Source organism: Haemorhous mexicanus, chromosome 11 (assembly GCF_027477595.1).
Source record: "Haemorhous mexicanus isolate bHaeMex1 chromosome 11, bHaeMex1.pri, whole genome shotgun sequence".
Classification (NCBI taxonomy): domain Eukaryota; kingdom Metazoa; phylum Chordata; class Aves; order Passeriformes; family Fringillidae; genus Haemorhous; species Haemorhous mexicanus.
In genome coordinates, this window is record NC_082351.1 from 18,453,852 (window position 1) to 18,475,378 (window position 21,527).

The 21,527-nt window shown below is 43.5% G+C and overlaps 1 protein-coding gene across 9 annotated transcripts in view; it reads left to right on the forward strand.

Annotated features, from left to right (window-relative positions):
• The window catches only part of SLC25A26 (solute carrier family 25 member 26), an 83,807-nt gene that overhangs the window by 46,449 nt on the left and 15,831 nt on the right, over positions 1-21,527 (forward strand). For 4 of the 9 annotated variants that reach the window (XM_059856764.1, XM_059856767.1, XM_059856769.1 and 1 more), the window contains 2 exons: positions 12,111-12,155; positions 19,904-19,981. The exons of 2 other annotated variants lie outside the window; for them this stretch is intronic. In XM_059856764.1, coding sequence (XP_059712747.1) covers positions 12,111-12,155; positions 19,904-19,981 — 123 coding nt within the window. The remainder of the gene's footprint in view (positions 1-12,110; positions 12,156-19,903; positions 19,982-21,527) is intronic. 3 more of the 9 variants (XM_059856766.1, XM_059856770.1, XM_059856772.1) reach the window with 1 other exon arrangement.

Below are 21,527 nucleotides of genomic sequence, written 5' to 3' on the forward strand. Positions count from 1 at the left end.
GGGTAGGTTTCCCAACAAGTTTCTACCCTACTGTCCAGTGAAAAGGTAAAATTTCAGGCGATTCCTCATGGCTAGGGAATGTCTGACTATTTCTCCAAGCAACATTTTTGCATTCAATTCATTATTTTTTAATTCATTTTGCATTCAATTTTCTGTCCTTTCAAATAATGCCTGTTAGCATGAAAATTATTGAATTGCTGACTGCTTCCCAGCTGTCAGCAATTAAAACAATTGGGAAGACTGTCCAAATCATATATATGTAAATCCCATTGATTTTGTCTGTGTATTGCAGTCAAAATCCTGCACCTACCCACACAGCCTGAGCCATTGCCCTGTGAGTTTTGTCCCTGTGCCAGCAGGGAGCTGCCAAATCTGCTGTGATGGGCGTTTGACATGGCTGCAAAACCAGTGAGGAAAAGAAATCATCTCAGTCAAACCTTTTGGGTGCAGAATGGCCTTTAAATGGATTGAAGCTGTGAGAGCAGCATTTCCCATCCCATGGCATTTCCCATCCCGTTCCCTCTGGAGGCCGTGCTGCAGTGGGCGTGCAGCTTGGCTTTCTCCTTCTGCTGTCAATGTTTTCCACAGAAGGAGGCTCCTTAAAGGCACCATCAGTGCAGCAGATGCTGTGCTCAGACCTGCTGCGTGAGAGAGAGAGGCAGTGGTGGGATCTGATCCCATCGTGGGGCCCTGGCAAGGCACGGCTTGGCTGTGGTGCTGAAGCTTCTTGGTGGAGCTCCAGTCGTGTTGTTCCCTTGGCTTGTCCTCTCTTGGGTGCTTGAGATCACTTTGAGCTCCTCACTGTGTATCTCAAGGAACACACAGAAAAGATTAGGCTGTTAGCTGGCTTTTCTCATCAGTCACCATGTTGGTTGCAGCCCCAAATTAGCAGAACACTTTGTTCAGGCTTCAGCTCTACAAAACACTTTGGCCCAGCTCCAGCTCTGGAAGAACTTTTGGATTAAAGGGAAGTTGGGAGTGTGAAGAAGAGCATGGAGGTTTGAGAACTCGTGTTTGGTATTTAACATCTTAAAGGTTAATCTTGTTCCCATTCAGCAATAGTGAAAGCTGTTGTCATGGTTTAACCCCAGCTGGCAGCTCATCCCCACATGGCCACCAGTGGGGTGGGGGAAGGATTGGAAGGGAGAAACTGAGAAAACTTGTGAGTGGATACAGACAGTTGAACAGGTAAAGCAAAAGCCAAGCAAAGCTACAGAAGGAATCATTCACTGTGAGGACAGGCAGGTGATCAGCCATCCCCAGGACAGCAGGGACATCACACCTAATGGGGACTTGGAAGGCAAATGCCATCCTCTGAACATCTCCCTTTCCTGCTTCTTCCCCAGCATGACACCGCATGGTCTGGGATGTCCCTTGGGGTGGTAGGGGTCAGCTGTCCCTGCTATGTGTCCCCTAACTCCCTGTGCACCCCCAGCCCCCTCTCTGGTGGGGTTAGGAGCTGGAAGGGCCTTGTCTCTGTGTGAGCCCTGCCCAGCAATAACTAAAACATCCCTGAGTTATCAACACTGCTTCCAGCACAAATCCAAAACACAGCCCCATGCTGGCTGCTGGGAAGAAAATTAGCTCTAGCACAGCTAAGCATGTGCTTAAGTGCTTTGCCAAACGTGGAGGGGATGATTTATATGGTAAAGTGGAAACTTGGTAGCATCTACTTTGGTGATCACAGCTCCAAGCAGGATTTCATGGAAGAAGCCTGAGCTGCTGTCGTGCTCTGCAGTTCAGTTCCCTCAGGCCCTGCTGATAGCCCAAAGCTACTCCTGGGCTGTGTGAACGGGACTGCAGGATGAGCAAATGAACAAAATAAGGGTTTGTGTGTGCTGGGATGTTCCAGTTGTTTAGCTGTCTTGCCCACCAAAGCACCCTTGTTCCCCTTGATCTTATTCCCAGGCTTTTGTAGCCTCACACACTTTCCTCCCATCTGAGCTGGGTAACCAAGTGTGAGAATTTGTTCTGGTTTAGCTTTATGGTTAAACATTGTGGCTATGAGAGATTCTCAAGGCAGACAGAAATGAGGTGCCTCTATAAAGTCATGCAAAGGAGCTCAAAGGCTTATGAAGAAAGCATCTTCTCCATAACTGGATTAAAACAAATCATTGAGAGTCGTGGCTTTTCTTTCCACAGCTCTTACACCAGTGATGCCATTGTACAAGGAGGGTTTAGGCTCCTTTGAGGCAGCCTGCAAGAGGCTCCTGAGAGCAAACCCTCCCTGCTCTGTGCACACTGGATTTGTGCAGCCAGCCTCACTGAAGTTTTTTCCCAGCTTGCTGACAGGCAGGAAGTTGGGGGGTGCAGCCTTTCCCAGGGGCTGGATTGCCATGGATGAGGCTGCACGTGCACACCTGGGAGGGCAGCGAGTCCCAGGTGGCCCAGCAGTGTCCAACCCCACATCCTACAGCTGCTACCTCGGGCTGGGGCTGGGAGAAATGCTCCATTAGGAGCAGAGTAACTCTCCAGCTGCATCAGCAGGGAGGTCTGCTGGGTCCAGGGGCTTCCTGTTTAAATAGTTACAGAGTCTGCAGAATTGGTTAAACTGTCAGAAAAGAATTATAGAGAGTAAAAATAATAATAATAATAACAAAGAAACCATCCTTCCTGAATCTGTATGTGCATTGTCTAACTGCTCCTTTGGGATCAGCCAAACGCTTGCTGGGATTTTTTCAGTTCACTGTAATGAGTTTTAGATTAGGTCTTTTGTGATGTAGAATCAGATTAAAGTTTGTGGAATTGTAGCTGCAGTGCGGGAAAGTTTTAATATGTAAAAGATAGTAGGTGATTTCACTCCTGCCAGATCATGTCCTGTGGTTGGGCCAAAGCAATGCGACTGTTAATTAAAACAGCCAAACATGGCACCCACAGAAGGAAACTTAGCAAAGCCCCATTTTGTGAGATACAAAATTCTGAATCTGAAGTAAAATACCTTTACATGAGCAGTACTTCCTGAATTTGACATTAGTCTGCATTTTTTCTCTCTGCCACATGATGGAGATGATGGTGTAAGATACACAAACAGTACTGCACAGGCCTTACACTTCAGGGACAGAAGTTTCAGCTCGGTTTATAGTAGTTGTTCCATTAATGTTGGTTTTGCACTACCACTGATGGAGTAGTTTTCTCAATAATATCCATGAAGTGTTTTGTTTAAAATAATGTCTGCTTATTTTTCTTTTTCATACAGTTTGGATTTTTCTTTTTTTTTCCTCCACAAGGACAAAAAAGCAGGAATACCCTTACCAAATAACCAAGGGTAAATGCAGCAAAATGCCAAAGTCTGTATTTGGTAAAACATTCAAAAATCTTGGTTAGCTTACATTAACTGTATTGGGACTTAAAATTGTACTTAAAAGTTGATGGTTTGGGCTCAGATATAATTAAGGCTGTTGTGTATGTTCTGTAAAAGCAAGGAATTCGCAGCAGTTCCTGCTAAACAAGTTTAACAAAAGGAGATCCTAGAGCCTGCTCCCACTATGAGTGGGGTCTGTGCACCCTGGGAAGGACATGGTAGAATCCAGGTTAGCTGATCTTTGTGTTGTGCTGTAGAACCTTTGCATCTACCCTCTCCTCTTTTCTCCATCTTTAGCATCAGTCCTGATCCAGAAGCTGTCAAAGCCACATGTGCAAAATTCCCAGTGATTTCAATGCCTTTGGATCAGGCCAATATCCAAAGGCAGAGATGGATTTTCTCTTGGAAATTTTTTTTTAGTGATGCTCAGAAAACTCCTGGCAAGGGACGTATTTAATTTTTATGGTGAGAGCTGCTGTGTGATATTTGTAATCATAATGTAGGAACAAGACATTTGTAGCAAAACTGGTATAGGTTGAGATATATCCAAGATGGAAGAAACACATGTTCCTTTTTTTTTTTTTTTTTTTTTTTTTTAATTGTGGCTGTTACTCTGAGGACCAGAGTTCTTTGCTGATGTCAGTGCAATTACAGCTGCACTGTTTTCCAGTTTCTTAGACTGAATATTTGCTGGATGAAGCAATACTCTCACTCCTCTCCACAGATCCACCTGCCTTGTGAATCAAACATGCTGTCTTTGAGTCGAATCCTGGGTTCAGTTTTGGGCCCCTCACTACAGGAAAGACATGGAGGGGCTGGAGCTTGTCCAGGGAAGGGAAAGGAGCTGGGGAAGGGTCTGAAGCACAAGGAGTGGCTCAGGGAACTGGGAGTGCTCAGCCTGGAGAAAAGGAGGCTCAGGTGGGACCTCCTCACTCTCTACAGCTCCCTGAAAGGAGCAGCCAGGTGGGGACCGGTCTCTTCTCCCAGGTGACAAGTGCCAGGAGGAGAATAAAAGGCCTCAAGCTGCACCAGGGGAGGTTCAGGTTGGGCAGCAGGAAAAATTTATTCACTGGAAGAGCTGTCAAGCTTTGGAAGAGGCTACCCAGGGAAGTGGTTGAGTTCCCATCCCTGGAGGGATTTAAAAGCAGGTAGATGGCACTTGGGGATGTGGTTTAGTGATGTGCTTGGGAGTGCTGGGTTAACAGTTGGACTCAATGATCACAGAGGTCTTTTCCAACCTAAATGATTCTATGATTTTGTGAATCTATGCTGCTTTTTTAATTCCTTGTGCTTAGGTCCTTATATAACCTGCAAAATTCTCACTTGAGGAATTGTTCAGCTCTGATACTGCAAATCCATCACTCCAGTGCCCAATAGTGAATGTTTTTTTTCTTTGATTAGAGTTTCCAAGTTTGTATTTGGAGGCTATTCCTTGACAGGTACCTTTCATAAGGCATTTTTGTAATGATGTTTACATTTAAAATGCCCCATGTATGTAAAATGTCCATTAAAATGCTCTCAGGGTCTGGGCACTCATGCTGCCCAGACTGTCTGTGAGTGCACCCACGGGTTGATGTAACAGCTCCTCCAAATGTTGGGAGTTTTCCCTCAGAAGACTTCTTCCAGAAATGCTGCTCTCCATGCTCTTGGGTTCTGCTCCTGTTTCTTTCATGAGAACAAAGATTAGTCCTTCATGCTCCTAAACTCAATGCATGTGCATGACTTAGAGGCATTACCTACCAATAAATAGGAGATTAGCTGCGGCTTGTGCATTTCCTGATCACTGCAGGTTTTTTCAGATGGCTCGTTGTTATCCCGTTTCCTTTAACGATGGGACACTTTAATGAGTTTGCCATCTGACATACATCTGCTTCCTGTTAAACAATACCTTCATTCTTCTGGAGCTGCTAAACTCATCTTTTATCCTACAAGATTTTTATCTGTGCCCTGAAAACAGCATGTACCAATCGGTGTCAGCATATTCATTTACTTGCTGAGAGGTTTTCTTAATATGTTGTTGAAAATTAATAGCAAAACAGGCATCTCCTTTAATGCTTATTTGTTGGAAAATGGGAGAACATTTTATTTGTGTAATTAGGGGCTGGTCAGTCTAGCTCCTGTTTGAAATCCAATAAAATCGACTTTTGTGGCTGACAGTATGCAATCTCTAATAGTTATTCTGTTCTCCCAGCAGAGTAAGAAGGGGCTGGTTCAAGAAGGGGTTGGGGGTGGAATGTGAGGCTGTTAATGTTGTTTCTTTGAGGAAAGAGCCTTCAATAGCTCAGTGATGGTCTGTCTCACGCGTGTGCAAAGTTAGGGCTCTGTGATCATCAGGGTCTCTTAAATCAATCCAGCCTGCATTGAGTTTGTGCATCTGCCTCAGTGCCTCTCTTTTTCCCATGTTTTGGAAACATGCAGCCATGCTGGATCTCTGACTATGTCTTTCCCCTTCACTGGTCAATATTGCCCCTGCAGAAAAACACCTTTTCTGTTATTATTCTTTGCTTTTTTTAATCACAGAACCTTTTTCTCATGGAGGAAAAACTGAATTTTCCTTTTACTTATCTTTACTACGTAATATGCCATGTAAGTTGCATTTATAATGAGTGTGTGATGCTATTTAAGAGGAAATGTGGATGTGAAGTTCGGCCACGCAGGTCTAAAGGACATCTGTGAGAATGGCTTGTAACCAAATTAAGCAACCCTGTGGGGCCATAATAATGTTTTGTCTAGGAAAGGAATTTAGTTCCAACCATTCACATATGCCAGGTGACAAGTGAAATACTTTGGGGTTAGAGCTGGGGAAACGTAGGAAGCAAGGTGCAAATATTTATTTGAGAGTTAGCAGATGCCTGAACCAGAAAAATTACTGTAGTGCAGGAATTTTGTATTTCTTCCCATTTATAGCTTGCGGTTTTTTCCCAGCTCATACAGAGTTAATGTTATTTGAAAATGAGAGAATTGCTGATTACTTCAGGTGGCTGCTGGTGCATGATCTGAAACCTTTGTTTTAATTATACTCTTGGCATTGTTGAGATTGATGTTTCTACCACCCTAAACGCCATTCCTTTGCCTCTGGCAGTGCTGCAGAGCTGGTGTTCAGCACTGAAGGACTGTGAAAAGTTGTTTGTTGCAAATGCAACTTGATAGTTTTTCCTTGTGATGGCTGAGCTTCCCGTGGGGTTCCACCTCTCTGGCTTGGTGCAGTTTTACAGGAAGGTGCTGTGTGTGAGCTTGGTCCTTCACTGTTTTCCTTAAGGAGTGAAGCCAAAACCTCTTCCCTGGTCATTGCTATGCCAGCGTTGTTAAACTTGCCTGAAAAGCTTTGTTTGTTTTTGCATCAGTGTTTATTAACAAAGCCTTCCATCATTTGTTTAACATATAAACTTGTCCATTCTTTCCTTACACTCCCAACCTTCCATCTCACAGAGCTGCAGGAGCACAGCTGATGGCTTTGACAGTCTTTCATTCATGTTCAGGTTACAAATTACCTTTTTATAATTCAGTTTCTTGTGGAGTCTGCAGTTTTTCAAGGAGGGCCTGGGGGACAATATTAATTGAAACTTTGCAAGAAAAGAAGTCTACTTTGTCAGCTCTAGGGTATCCCATCAATGATGGGTCTGAAACACCTTCACCTTCAGTCAGTAGAAAAGCTGTGAAACCTCCAAACCTTGATGGTGGCTATTGCTATGACCTCTAATGTGGCCAGGAGCCAGACTTGCCTCTTTTCATGCTGTCTTTTCAAAACCCATCCTGGGGAAAGTATATTTATAGCTGGAACATCAGTTTGTCCTAATCTGGGTGTATTGGGCAAGTGTGTGAAGAATTTCAGGAGGGTAAGACACTGAACCAAATTTGCTGGGATTATTAACACACATAACAGTGGGCTGACAGGGTTGTTTTATTCTGCTTTAACTTGAACCTATTAAAAAACCCTTCTATCCTTTATAGAGAAGCTAGGGAAAAAGGGATTGTAAAAGGGACTCAGGTGAAGGGAAGATTGTTCTGAAATTTGCCATGTATGTATCCTTAGAAAACAATATATTTTTGCTATACAGAAGTGGGTTATTAGAGTTTTCTTTGCAATTACAGTGGAGAAGGCACAGTTTGGCACAGCAGCTCAGTACTCCTCATAAATAAAGACTTGGACAGTTATGGCCCCTCTGTCCTTGTCCTGGTGAGTGCAGGTGACAGGTGGGGTGCAAGTTTGAGAGCTGCCCCTCGAGGATGAAATGGGCTCTCCCTGAAGTGAGCAGATGTTCTTGCTGCTGGCCTTTGTGACATTCATACTCTCAAAATCCTCTTCAGAAGTGTTGGCTTTCCTCCCATTGCTGTTCATGTAGGGAACAGTGGGGGTGTGGGTGAGAGCAATTTCTGGGATGGAGGTGCATTTTCAGGGACACTGAGAAAGCTCTTACAAGGTGATCCTGTTCCTCCTCTGGCTGTTTATGCCAATCTCTCCTCCACTATTTAACGTTTATAAAAATAGATAAGTCTTCTGGAGAGCAAAGCCTGCTGAACTGGGGACAGGGAAAACCTGAATAAACAAACATGTGCCACAGATTAGTAAGAACATCTGTAGGTTTTATATTGTTTTGAGAACACATACCACAGTTTTTCAGTTCTTGTGCTTTTCTAGTTTCTCCCTTTCTTTCTTTCTCTCTCTTTTCTTCTTTTTAAATATATTGCTAATAAAGGTTGGAGGTAGGAAGCACAGCTGGACTCTGCATGACATGCCACTGTTTAATTTCTAGCTCGGAGGATGAGAAGAAGAGTAGTTTTATTGTATCCTAGAAGAGAATAAAGCCACATGCAAATTCCAGCCATGGACATCTGTTTCCTCTTTGTGTGAAAGAATTCTCATATTTGGAAGGGAATCCCAGTTCTGAAGGGGCTGATGAGGTTTTGGGTTTTTTTCTTTTGGTTCTTTCCCCCATTCTTTGCCACTCCTTCAGCTTGCTGCCTTTGCTCTGGCTGCTGCTTTCCTCAGGACAATGTCAGCTTGCAATTTACCATCAGATATCGAATGGGTGAATTTTCAGTGCTATATATACACAATACTTTAAAGTGTTGTGTTGTAGTAACAAAGAGCATTATTAAGTTCCTCCTTAAATTTCTTTTATTTAATGAAACAGTATTTGGTGGGAGGAGTTTTGCTCTGTCATCAATCTTCAGTACTTACAGGTTGGTATTTTTCTTTAGAAGCAAGATGTGTCTGCTGCTCTGGTGGGGAAGTGCAGCTATTTCTAAAAGTAACTTGTTAAACATAATAATTTAAAATTCTTTGTATCAAGGGAATTAAGTAGATGTGTAGAAATAAGCATCTGCAAAGTTCATTACCTTAAGTTAGGTATCAGGTGCTAAGAAGTGCAGGGACCAGAGTAAATGATAATTTCACTAACCTATAAAACATTTTAGAATAATTATTTGCAGCTGGCTGGGGTCTTTAAATTTGCCTTTTGAGTGTGTTTAAGGGTTGCCTCTGATGAACAAACAGCATAGTTATATAACATTAGGCCAGACATGAGAACTGGTACTCTCTGTCTATTTTATATTAATGTCAAATGAGAGGTTGCTGGAGCTTGCCAGGGTTTCATATTTGCTGGCAGCAAATTACCCACATGTGTGGACCACATTTTTATTGTTGCCTTAGCTTATTTCACGCAGAAATATCTCTGCCTAACAGGGTGTGATTCTGTTCATTGCTGAAGAGCTTTTCTTTTAAGAAGAAGCAAAATACAAAAAGGAATGAAATGCTGTAAGTGTTCAAATTAAGAAGTGTCCCCAGACTACAAGATTTTGTCACGTCTGCCGTGGAGGAAGAATAAAGGGCAAGAAGCCATCTAAAGGCTTTTTCATGGTCAGATGAGCTACCCTCACAGAGCTATTTCTTTTTGCATATATTAATGCTGCTTTTGGGTGTGGGCTGTTTAGTCTGGTCTCTTAGGGAGATGAGGTTTATGCCAGCAGGGTGTTTGCACACATGGACACAGCAGCCTGCACGGCCCTTCCACATCTTGACCACGGAAATGTGGCAGAAGGGCAGAGGCTGTGAAGATAAACAGGAGTTCTGATAACTTTCTTGAGGGGAGGATAAAGGTGATTAAGGGGTTTGAGGGAAGGCTTTCAATGGGAGCTGAACTTTCAACAAGGGCTGTGGAATAGATCTGGAGAAGAAACGTGATGGAGGTCCCTGTCATGGGAAGATTGCCGAAGGCAGCTTGGAAATGATTTGGCTTCAGAGAATCTGATGACAAAACCCAAATCCACAGGAAGACAGACTCCCTTTCATTGCAATACCCATGAAATTGCTTGTGTGGGTTTTGTTTTTAAGTCAGGATGTCAGACAGGATCAAATGGGTGACTGCAATAAATGTAGGGCATCTCCTTAGGATCTTCTTAGTGCAGCAAAGATGCTGCTGCTCTGCTTGGTGGTGGTGGTGGTGCTTCCTATTTTGTTTGGGTTTTACAAGTCTTTAAACTCTAGTAAAGCGTGACTTATGAATGTTTGAATGTTTAGAGCCTTATCCTGCAGCCCAGCTAGAGAGGAGGGAGCCCAGTGGCTGTGCAGGTCACCCTGACACACATCTGAAATCTGCATCCCATGGGGCACATGGGGAAAAGGGAAACCCATAATCCCCATCCAGCCCAGGCTCCCCCTGAGCAGGGTGTGGAAAGCAAACACCACTAACACTGAAAATCAAACAGCACTTGTGAACAAGTTTCCCCTTTGATTGAAATGCTTCTGGCTAAGTGATATAAAGGGGATTATGTCACAGGCTTCCCTTGTTGTCTTATTAACAGCTGCTTAATTTTACCACTCATTCACGAGCATAAAAAAAGCAAAACTTGGAGGCTGTATTTGAAAGCTTGTTTTGTTTGGTGTACAGCTGGATACAGAGCGTTTCCTTTTCTTCTTTTTAACAAATTTGAAGCAAATGTATTGGTTATTGTTACTTATTTTTCCCTATTTTTTTTGGTCTAGATCATAGAAGATTACGTTTTTTTTTTTTTATTTTACATTGCAAAGAAATCATTCCATATAATTTCAGTTCAACAATGCTGCAGTAGCATGTGGGTGTGTATATATCTTCTCATAAATATATTACCACACATTACTGTCAAAGAGCTGAGCTTTTTCACCCAGTATAAAAAATGAAATTTAATTGCTACAGTAGAGTTTCAAGACCCTGATAAATAAGAGCCATGTCTGACCTTTATTGTGGGGCTCTGAGATGCCACCAGGGACATTGCTCGTTGTCCAAGATGACAAACTTCCTCTGAGATTTCAGTTTGTCAGCTCAATGTACAGCAGTGACATTGATTTCTTCTCACTGCCATTTCCTGCCTGAATAGATAACAAATTTTCTGTGGCAGGTGTCTGTCAAGTTTAGTTTTGCCTGGCAGATTAACTTAATAGACTCATTTATTAATCATTACTTGCAGCACAGAGAAGCAGACAATACTCTTTGTCTCCTGTGATGTTGAATGGATGTTCCATTTCAGATTCCTTTGTGTAGCCTGAATTTGGGTTTAATAAGCCATTCATATCTATAGTGAAGCTTAATAACCTGACATCACTCCAAGCAAAGATATCTGCATTAAATAAGCGTGATCCATTTTGAGTATCTACTCCTTTTCATGGTAAAAGATGCCTAAGTGCTTTCTGAGACTAAATAATTTGATATATGAACTGCCAAATCAGCCTAAACAAGGGGGAAAATTAAGAAAGATAAAAGTAGAAGAAAATAGGTAGTTGGAGGAAGATTTGAGAATGGTGCCAACTGGGGCTAACAAAGTGGAGGAGATAATGCAGCTTTAGGAGGGGGCAAAGCAGACCTGCAGATACAGCTGTAGGGCAATCCTAGGCCAGGCCAGTGCTTTCCTGGAGACCCTTTTCTCAGAAATATCTTGGGACAGATATTCAGCCTGGAGATTGCACAGGCAGAGTTGGTACCACAGGTAGGTATTAGACAGGACGTCTCTGAGTGGTGAAGGACAAGGAAGAATTTAGTGAAGGGCTTTGCAAAGGAGGAAATACAATAGAAGGCATAACCTTGGAAAGTGATGTCTCTTGTTGCACAGTGTTCCAGTGTGTTCACAATGCAAACTGAGTGATGAGCTGAGGCTTTTATCAGGGCAGGATCTGTGAAGGACATGGAAATGCACGGGCACTCCTGGGACAGGAGGCAGCAGGAATGAGCCTAGACAGAGATACAGAGATCCTGCTGGGCAGGAGAACCACCAAGCTTCTCCCTTTTAGCTGGGCTGTGGTAGCTCCCCACAACCTGCTTTTAATTCTCAAGGGAGCTGGTTCATGGGAGATCATGGGACATGTTCAGGAACATTTTTGCAGCTGATGCCCAAGGGCAGAGCCCTGGTTGCAGCACAAGAGCTCAGCATCTGTGAGAGTCTGCACTGCTGAGGATGTTTTTTACCAAGCTGTGTTCCTGGCCTTGGGAACGTGTTTCTTGAACCATCCTTATGGCTTTCTTGGCTGGCTGACAAACCAGGAATGTCCCTGCACTAGATCACACTGCCTATTGCACTTCTAGGCCACCCTGGTAACAATACATTAACCTCTCAGCAGGGAATGTGATAAACAAAGTAGAACTGCTTTAGTGAAACCAGTCATTTAATGGCAGCATACATAAAGTGTCCGTAAAGATTTGTAAGTGTAATAAGCTGCAGTTCACTGGGAGAACAATAACTGTTCCTAATTTAGCCAGTTGAGGAACATGCCAACCCAATTTACTTTGGTAACATTATGTTGTTGTTATTTTTTTTTTTTCTTTTCCCACCTCTCCAGATTCCTTTCTCTCTGGTACAGTTTCCCCTCTGGGAGTCCTTAAAGGTAAGTTCTCTTTCAGTGATGGAAATATAAGTTATACATTGTGCAAAGTCTTTCCATGGTAACTTATCTAACTCCATTATTGTGATTTTGGGTATGTTCAAGAATCAGTAATTATGTGCCAACTTACCTGTGCATGTGAACATCATATGCCTGAATATCTGGAAAATAACAGGGAATATCTAACCACTAATCTATGGCATGCAGGCTAGATTTTACTCCCAGCATGCCAGAAATTTCATCTTCAACTCTAATTTTTTTTTTTTTTACTGCTTAAGAAGAGTGGGAACCAGCTTGTGTTGTGTGATTTTTTTTAATTTTTTTTTTTTTAGTGTTTTGGTCTTCATGGTAAAAGGAAATTGCAAATGAGAAAACTGTTTCAGCCTGGGTTTTGTAAACATTACTGAAAAGATATTTTGATTGGCTGCATGTACTTTATTTTAAGGTCATTTAAAGAAGGTGTCAATGATGATGTTTTAACAGTGCAGTTGTTACCATGGTCAGAGACAGGATCTAGGTTTTTGAGTGGAGGGTTGGATTTGAAGATGTAATTTCTCCTCTGTATTTCCTTGAACTCACTGCAAAAGATGAAAGGAAGGGTTTTTCAAGTACTTGGAGGTCATGGGGTGGAAGCACAGAGAATTATTGCAGTCATTAAAAACATTATAGCAAAATATATTTATAAAAGAGGAGCTGGAGAGAGAAACTTTCTTCTTGGTAGGAGTGCTGGACTCCTGAGCGAGCTCAGCACAGAGACCCAAAGTGGGACCTTGTGTGTTGGTTTGAACAAGAGTTTGTCCTCTTGCTGTGTGTCTGTAGCTGGGGCTGTTTGGGGGGGACAAGCCCACAGTGTGAATATTTGCTTGTAGAGGCTTCAGGGAGTTCAATTTAAAGGTGAATCCACAGGCAGGAGGAGCATGAAAATCACCAAGAGCTTTGGCAGACGTGAGCTGTGCTGGTGGAGGATTCTGTGGGTACTCCATGAGCTCAGCCTGCTGTGGGGTCTGGGCATCATCCCACTGCTCAGGGAACCTGGGGCTGCCTTTTTAGGAATCTGCTTCCCTGGCAGTGTCCAGGAATGGCTTTCTGTAAACTCTGCAGCAGTGGTGCTGGCCCAGCCTGCTGGTGGTTAGTGCAGCAGGCATGTGTGGGAGCAAGAGGTGGCAGTGCTTAAAGGGGAAAAGTGTGGTGTTCATGCCAAAACCACATAAACCAGCAACATCATGTAGCTGTTTGCAGAATGTAAAGTTGTTTTAACTAATGTCCACGTAGCTGTGACAGTAAAATGTATTGTTTACATTACAGCCTTTAAAGAAGACAGTTTGAATTTAGCTAACTACAGGAGTGAGTCACTCAGGATGAGGCATCATGTTTAATCTCAGGAGGTCAGTGCAGATCTGAAGAGAAACAAAACTTGTGTCAGTTTGTTCCACAAACCTGTTGCATTATATTCTTCTGATGTGAAGTCAGGAGTAGAAAACTGCAAAAATTAGTCTGGCATACCCAGTCACTTTGGCTCAGCACAGGGAGAGAGCTCAGGGTTTGTCATATCAAAGCCAGGCAGTGAAAGCAGAACACATTTTGTTTATCTGAGGGAAGCTCTTAAAAATTGTCCTGACAGTTTAACAAAGGACAAAAATCATTATGGTCCCATCAAGAGGATGGATGTGGCCAGTAACATCACTGGGGTATGGCTGAGGGTGTTGGGCTCTTCACCTTCTCATGGGTGCACAAAGGGAGCATGAACAGACAGTAATTGCAAAGAAATAGAAATGCAAAGGACAAGAGAAAAATGGCACAAAGCCTGAACAGAAAAGAGTTATTGAGATGATGCCTGAGGGACTGTTCTGCACTGGATTAATAGGATTACTTGAGAAAGTAACTGTGGGAGCAGTTGTGTATGATGTGTGTGGGCCATCTCACTGAGGAGAGGAGAACAAGAGCTGTGGCTGTGTCATATTTAAAACCATTACTGTGGAGTGACATAAGCTGATGGAAGAGACTCAGTCCTGATTCTCTGAACAAGCTAATCACCATAAAAATAAGGAAAATCATTCCACTGTGAAAGGACAGTTAGAGAGGCACATGGAAGAAGAAGAGAGGTTCCTTTTCCTTCAGATCTGTGCTGACTGCAGCCAGCAGCAGGGTGTTAAGCTTAAAGAAGCCTAATAAAGGCTGGTCAAATGGTGTGTTTCTATACCCCATTTTCTCCATCTGCTTTACTCCAAGCTGCTCTGGTTATTCCTTATACTTTAGTCACAGAGTTTACATGCACAGTTTTCTCCTGTCTGTGAATGTGCACAGCTGTCCCCTGTGAGAGCAAACTTGCATGCCATGCACTGGACTCTGTTAAAAGAGAGAACATTGTATAGATTCCTGAACTATAAGGTTACCATGGCTGTGGGTGCTGGCAAAGGGAGGATTGCAGTAATTAGCAAGAAACAGATACTGCTTCAAATACTGGCATTACTGATAGTGACTCAGGTGAACACACAATTTAGGAACAGGCAATAGACTCCTTCCTTAGTTCACAATAACCCAAAAAACAACAATAACAATAAACAATTAAGTGCTTTCAATTTTAAAAAGTGTTTTCTTTTTTTCTTTTTTTTTTTTTATATTTTTTATTTAGGTAGCATCCACTGCTATAAGGGTGTGCTTAATGTCCTTTCTCTTCCCAATTCTCCATTTTCCCATATTTTGTTTGAGGCACAGATGATTGATTGCTATCAACCAAAAGAGAGAAGGAAAGTGCTGTGGTGGATCAGATTTCAGGACCTTGTAATCCCCAGCTAGGGTGAGTTAGTGTAGCTCTTTTCTGTCTCTTTAGTCCAAGCCTTACAGGTAAAACACTCTTGAATTCTTCTCAGAAAGAAAGGATGTTACAAATGTTATTCACTTTCTGCTACACCAATCCTCAGAAGAGCACCATGGTTGAATATCACTGTGTCAGTTTGGTCAGGTTTAGGTTCTTTTATGTGGGGTTAATGCTTCTGATCCCATCTCAAAGCCAGGTGGCCCTGAAGAAAGGCAACAGAGCATGAATGTGGTGTTCTTCCCAAATACCAGCCAAGCACAGAGCCTTCCATATTAGTTCAGGTTTTGGAATTAATGTTGTAAGATACAGTCCCCTTGTTTGCTGCCCTGGAATTTCCAGGGTGCCTCAGTAAGTTGTTTTGGAAATACTATATGTGTGTTCCTTACTGTGGGAATTTCACATTGTGGGCTGTGTATTTGGCATGAAATTGTTGTGGGTTACAGGAGCCTGCTGCAGCTCCTGTGTTCACCCTGCTGCCAGGGCTGTGCAGTCTCTGCTCAGATGACTCTGGCCCTGTGGAGCCCATCCCTTCTGTCTTATCTTTTATTCTTTTCTGTTCAGACCTTTTATTCAGCTCTTATAATCATCATATCAGAGTTCCTACCAGCAGCACATAAGTGATTTATCATTTGTTTCATGTTTTAATCCTTCTCTTTTAGAACTAACTGAGAAAAAAGACAACTTTCAATTCTGTTGTGGGGCTATTACAGACATACAGGGCATCAGGTGTTTTGTTTGGGGTTTTTTTCCAATAAAATAGTATTTTAAAACCCTACAGAAAAGCAAGAGCCTCTGGTTAGGTTTGAGTCCAGAAACATCTTGTCAAAAATGCCTGTTTCTTAAGGCTCAGTGGCAATGGTCAGATCCCTGAGAGAACAGTGCTGTAAGATAAACCCTTCTCAGGTGAAACAAGACTCAGTCCTCTTGGGTTTTATGTTTCTGCATGTTGGCTGTGCTTCAGAGCCTCTGAGAGTTACTCAAATGCAGCTGCACAGGGAGAATGGTCTCTTTATAGAGCCAGTGTATTGTATGTCTGCAGAAAAGGCTTTGGTAGCCAGGGAGGAGGGAAGGAGCAGGCAGGACAGGAGGACACAGGTCTCAAATGAGTTGACTTGAAAAACAAGGGGGTTTTTGTTTGTTTAGTTGGTGGATTTTTTTAAGGAAAACAAACCTGCTGTCCTGGGAACCTTTTGTCTTTCTCATTAGACAGGTCTGACTCTTAAGATGAGACACTTGGACATTGCTAAGGCTGTGGAGCATCAGGGTCAGCCAGTCCTGTCCCTACAAACCCAACCTCTCTGGGAGGGCAGGCACACACTGTGCTGCTCTGCTGGCCCAGGAGCTTCAGAGAAAGATAAAAATCTTCAAATGACCAGGCTGGAGTTGATGTCTGACTCTTCTGGCACTCAGTAGGGACAGGATTTCCCTCTCTGAGTGCTGAGCAAAATTTAGAGCTCTTAGACCTTCTGCAGTTCTAGTGAGCCCACAGGGTTTTTTTTGTCACTGGTTTTAGCAATAAAATAATTTTCTCCAATCTGTAGGTCTCACAAATTCAAAGGTGTTATACAAAAAGAGAATGGGGAGAGTCCAGCCGTTCCCCTGTGAGGCTGAGCAGGATCAGAAAATTGGTTGGGTCAGAACAGGAATTCCATGGGCTGGTCCTGAGCTGGTTTCTGGCCACACAATGGAGAGCAAGTTTGGGATTAGGTCCTTTGTTTTCTCTTCAGGTGCAGCTGTCACTGTAGGCATGAGGCATTTTTGTGGAGGGGAGTGTGCTGGTGAACTGAACCATAGATCTAGAGGCAAAAGGCACGTGTGCTCATTTGCTTGGTTCTCTTGGTTCCCTCTCCAGAGAGCTCAGCTGCTGGGGGCTGGGGTAGGCAGAAGAGGATGTGAACTGATTTTGGGGTCAGCTCAGCCTTGCTCTTGGTCATCAGTGCAGATAGATTTTGAGATACATCTTGAAGCTTGCTGTGCAAAGACTGCTGAATGGCTTTCTGTGGAGAGTGAACACTCTAACCTTGCTTGAAGCTCATTGCACCTGATTTTTAAAGTTAATAAGAATGAAAAGTTTACAGAATACTTCTGCCGAGGCAGCTGGGGTTCTCAGCAGTAATATGTGTTTATAACTCCACCATTGAATCAATAAACCACATGCTATTTCCCTCCTAAAATTTACAGTCAGATCTGTTGCTGCTTAACAGGGCAAGTAGAAAATAGAGGCATGTAGCCAAACTGGGCCTTAAATGGCTCTTTCCCTGCTCTGCAGGTAGGTGACCATTTTCCCTTTGTCCTGGAGAAGCAGTCTAGTATTTCTTTCCTCTGTGCTCAGCTGCATGTAAGTCAAGAGCAAATGAAAGCCAGGCCCAGCTTTAAAGCCATTTCCTCCCAGGCAGTGCAGTAAGTGTTCTACCATGCCTTGGAGTAACAGTTGGGCTGATTTTGGGATTAAGTCCTCGTGGTTAAATAGCACAGTCTGCCATTTGCTTAGGTGCTGAACCAGGAGAAGAGCTTTGCACGGGGTGGTGGGGGTGGGATGTAACGTGTCCATGCCATGAGCAGAGCTGCTGCATTTTTCTCACAAAGGAACAATGCACCCAACAGCTGTTGAGCAAACAGCCCTGGCTTTATTGCTGCCACAATAAGTGTCATTCACACCATCCTGGGGCACAGCCCAAGGAATGCTGCACACCATCTGCACCAAAGGCAGAGAAACAAATGCAAGCCTTGCTCACAGCACTGCAGGCACGTTTGGGAAAAGTCAGATGGCCTTGGATCATCAATACAGCATTTCAACAGACCAGAGGAAAACAGGCTCACACAGTCTATAGATACAGAGCCAGATTGTGATGCCCTCTTGGTCATGCCCAGGCCACAAGAGGTTCTCTAGAAGTTGCTAAGCTTGCCAGTGACATCTGGGGATGTTTGAATATTGAAGATTTGATTTGGACACTGGTTATTTGCTGAAGAACCTTAGCAGATTTATGCAATTCTTCCACGTAATTTATTCACACACACCTACAAAGCACAGATCCATTAGGTAAGAGCAGTGCAGGTGCTCAAGAAAAACCCTGCTGGCTTTAAAGTGATTTTTCAGAAGTGAATTTTCCCTCCCTATATGTCCCTTTGTGCCATGGAAACTGAGCATAGCTGTTCTGCCTTGCCATGGGAACACTGCTTGAAGAACATTTCCTTTAACCAGGCTTTTAGCACATCCATTTTGATTTACATCCAAATGGGTCACAGACATCAATGCAGTATTATATGGGCAGAAAAAGGGAACGAAATGCTTTTAACATGAAAAATATGCTCTTGCATATAGGCCAACTTTTGTTCTCTTTCAATTTATCTAGGATTTGGGTGGGTTTAATTCTAGGACTGAATTCAGTACTGGCATAAGTGAGCACAACTCCATTAGTGCAAATGGAGTCTCAGCATTTATGTCAACAGTGAACTTAGATCATTGAATTTTTCCCATGTTTGGGCTTGCATGTTTCCTGCAAGATAATATACACATGTACTTGCCCATATGCTGCACATATGCACATAAAAATCCACTGAGGAGGACATTTGGCTCTCTGCTCCATGTTGACTTTCTGTATAGAAACAGCAATCAACTTGTGAAGTTTTTGCTTCTCCTGTAGCTAATGTGCCATGCACCTCTAAGGGTCAGCCATGCAGAATGCCACCTTGTGAGTAAAATCCCTAGCAGGAAAGGGCAGCATGAAAATTGCTTTTCTTTCCTCAGTCTGCAGGACCTCACATGCACACAGATCCATGTGATTCATTTGTACTGATTTTTTTCTCCCCTGTTACCATGAAGTTGAACACTGTTGTGAACAGAGGGGTACACAGAGATACTGTAGATACTTATCATTGGAATGAATTGTAATATTTATTCAGCTGCAGGCCTCAAGTGTAGTGTATGCCATGAGCTCTGCTTGAAGAATAGCAAGGCCAAGGCAGAGATGTCTTCTTCTCTGCAATGCTTCCTGCAGCATTGGTGGTGTTGGGCTGGTCATCAGGTTTGAGAGATGTGGGTATTGCATTTTCCTGGATTACCAAAGCTTAGATGTCCTGAATATAGACCATGACCTGGATACATTGAGAGCACAAAGCTGACAGCTGATTTTTGCCACAAACTTTTCCTATAAATGTGTGGCAAAGGTGACAGGCATGCACAGGTAAGAGTTGTGTGCACTGGTCAAAGGTTATTGGCCATCTGGAGGCCAGGTGCCCTCAGCACTGAGGAGTCCATATTTGTGGGCACCAAATACTTCCCTCCAGTATTTAAAAGCAGAGGTAATATTTTCCTTATTTGTTTTTTTTTCAGATTGAAGGGCCTTTGAGAGTGACTTTTCCAATGCTCACTCTTCCCAACAAAATGGGATGTCCTTGTTTTCTCAGTATCAAAAGAGCTAAATAACATTTGTGGTGAGAATTCGGGGACACTGGCCTATGGAGCAGGGTGAAATGGGATCTCTAGGAGGAAAAGTAGGGCTCTGCCCACATATAAAACTTGACCCTTCTCTGTGAACATTATCCCTGTGAATAATTGGAAATATGCAGTCAGGCTTCCTGCTGTGTGCCATCCCCTGAGGCCACACCCGCTGTATTGCTTTACACGGTGCAGCAATGCACAGCGAGATTTACATATATATCACAGAAAAGTGTTTACAAAAAAAATTACCATGTGATTGAGCTGGGAAGCTGCAGAGGGCCCCAACTGTATGAGTTTCCATGCACTTCAGCCAGAAGATTTATTTCCAATTTGTTATTCATAAGGGAAGAGAGAGAGAGATTGGGATGGGGTCCTTTGAAGTGGAAAACAAAGTCTTCTATTCAGCCTTCAGCTTAATAGAATACACATGACACAGGCTTGGCATGGCGGCCGCTTTCATGTAATGTGCTCCTTGTCATTCTGCTTCCCTAGGCTGTGAATGCTAGTGGGAATGGGTACTGCCCTGGAACAGTCAGGGTGTCCCCTGCTGCAGGAGCACAGTGTGAGCAGGTAGGAGCCTTTCTGGTGATGGCAGTGGGGGACCCAGGCTGGGCCAACTGCTGCAGTCGTGTTGCTCGTCATGCCCGGCTTGTGTTTCATCTTGCAGGAGCACGTGGAGACAGAGCAGTGTCCTTGGGGCTTCTGCAGGCCTCACATGGGCACTTCTGCACTGCTTTGGAGCCTCTGAGCTCCTTGTGCTCTGAGCTCTGCCTGGCCTGAGCTCTCCCCGTTATCCCCCCGAGTGGAAGGCTCTTCTGTCTCTGTTCAGCATCTAGGGTGGCAGAGTGTGCCCTAAGCATCATACCACTGCAATAACCAGCAGTTTTGTTCAAAGTCAGTGTTTTAGGGAGATATGTATATGGATCCTCTGTTTTCTTTCCAGGAACAAGGCCCTGGTTTTATAGCAATCTACAAACCCCTAACAGCTTCTGTGCTTTGCCCCATCTTAATGGTATTAAAACCTGCTCAAAGGGTGTTTTTGAAGAACTTACAGGCCTGACTTACCAGCCCTGTCAATTACCTGGTCCATGGGCTATGAGAGAAAACATGTGTGACCTCCAGCACGTCATCCTGGCCCACAGCAACATGTGGTTAGAAAGAATTTGGAGAGGAATCTTGCCGGTCCTCTTGGCCCTGTGACACTTGTTCCTCTTGGCTTCCTCCAGGATCATGTCCTCGTGCCCTGCTTCCCTCTTGCTCTTCTGCATATTCAGGTTTGGAGCTCTGGGTGAATCACCGAAATTGGAGATGGAAAGAAACACATGAAGTCATCTCATCCTGCCCTTGCCAGGGCAGGATTATTCCCCACAGTTCAGTCTTGAGTGCCTTCTCCAATCTATTTTTAAATGACTCAAAGGAGAGGGCTTTCCTCTCCTCCCTGGGGAGGCTGGCTCCGTGGTTCAGTAGACCTCACTGTTGGGGAATTTGCTTCCTGTTCTCCAGCCTCAATTCTCCTTTTCTCTAATTTAATTGAACTGTTCCTGGCTCCACCCTTTTAAAGCATTTTCCATATTGCATGACTGTTGCAAATACCTGTTGTCAATTTGCAGGCATAATGGATGGGAATTCATCACTGTTTGCCTTGCTTGGCAGAGGCTCTTTGTGCAGAGCTGCCCTGGGCAGCCAGGCTTGATCAGAAACTAGATTTTAGAGCTACATGCCAAGAAATCAGAATGACCTTTTCCTTCTTCTTCGGACAATGACATTAACATAAAACCCCATCATGACTGAGAATAGGCTGGGCTTCTGGCAAAGCCATGAATGTCTGGATTAATGGCCTGGTTTTCCTCTTAGTCCTCCAGCAGCTCTTGCACAGTGCATTTTTACATGGCAGCAGAAACTGTTCTGAGTTCTTGGGCTTTACTGTAGATGTACAGATGTTTGGAGAATGGGTAAAAAAAAAAATACCATAATTCTGTTTCTATCAAAAGAAAGCTGTGGCTCCAGAAGCTCAGTTTTTAAACCCTGGCTTTCAATTCAAGGTTTCTTAAGCACCTGAAGTGTTTTGCAGATGGGTGCTGCAGGTGGGATTTATGCTTTGATGGTACCCAGATAC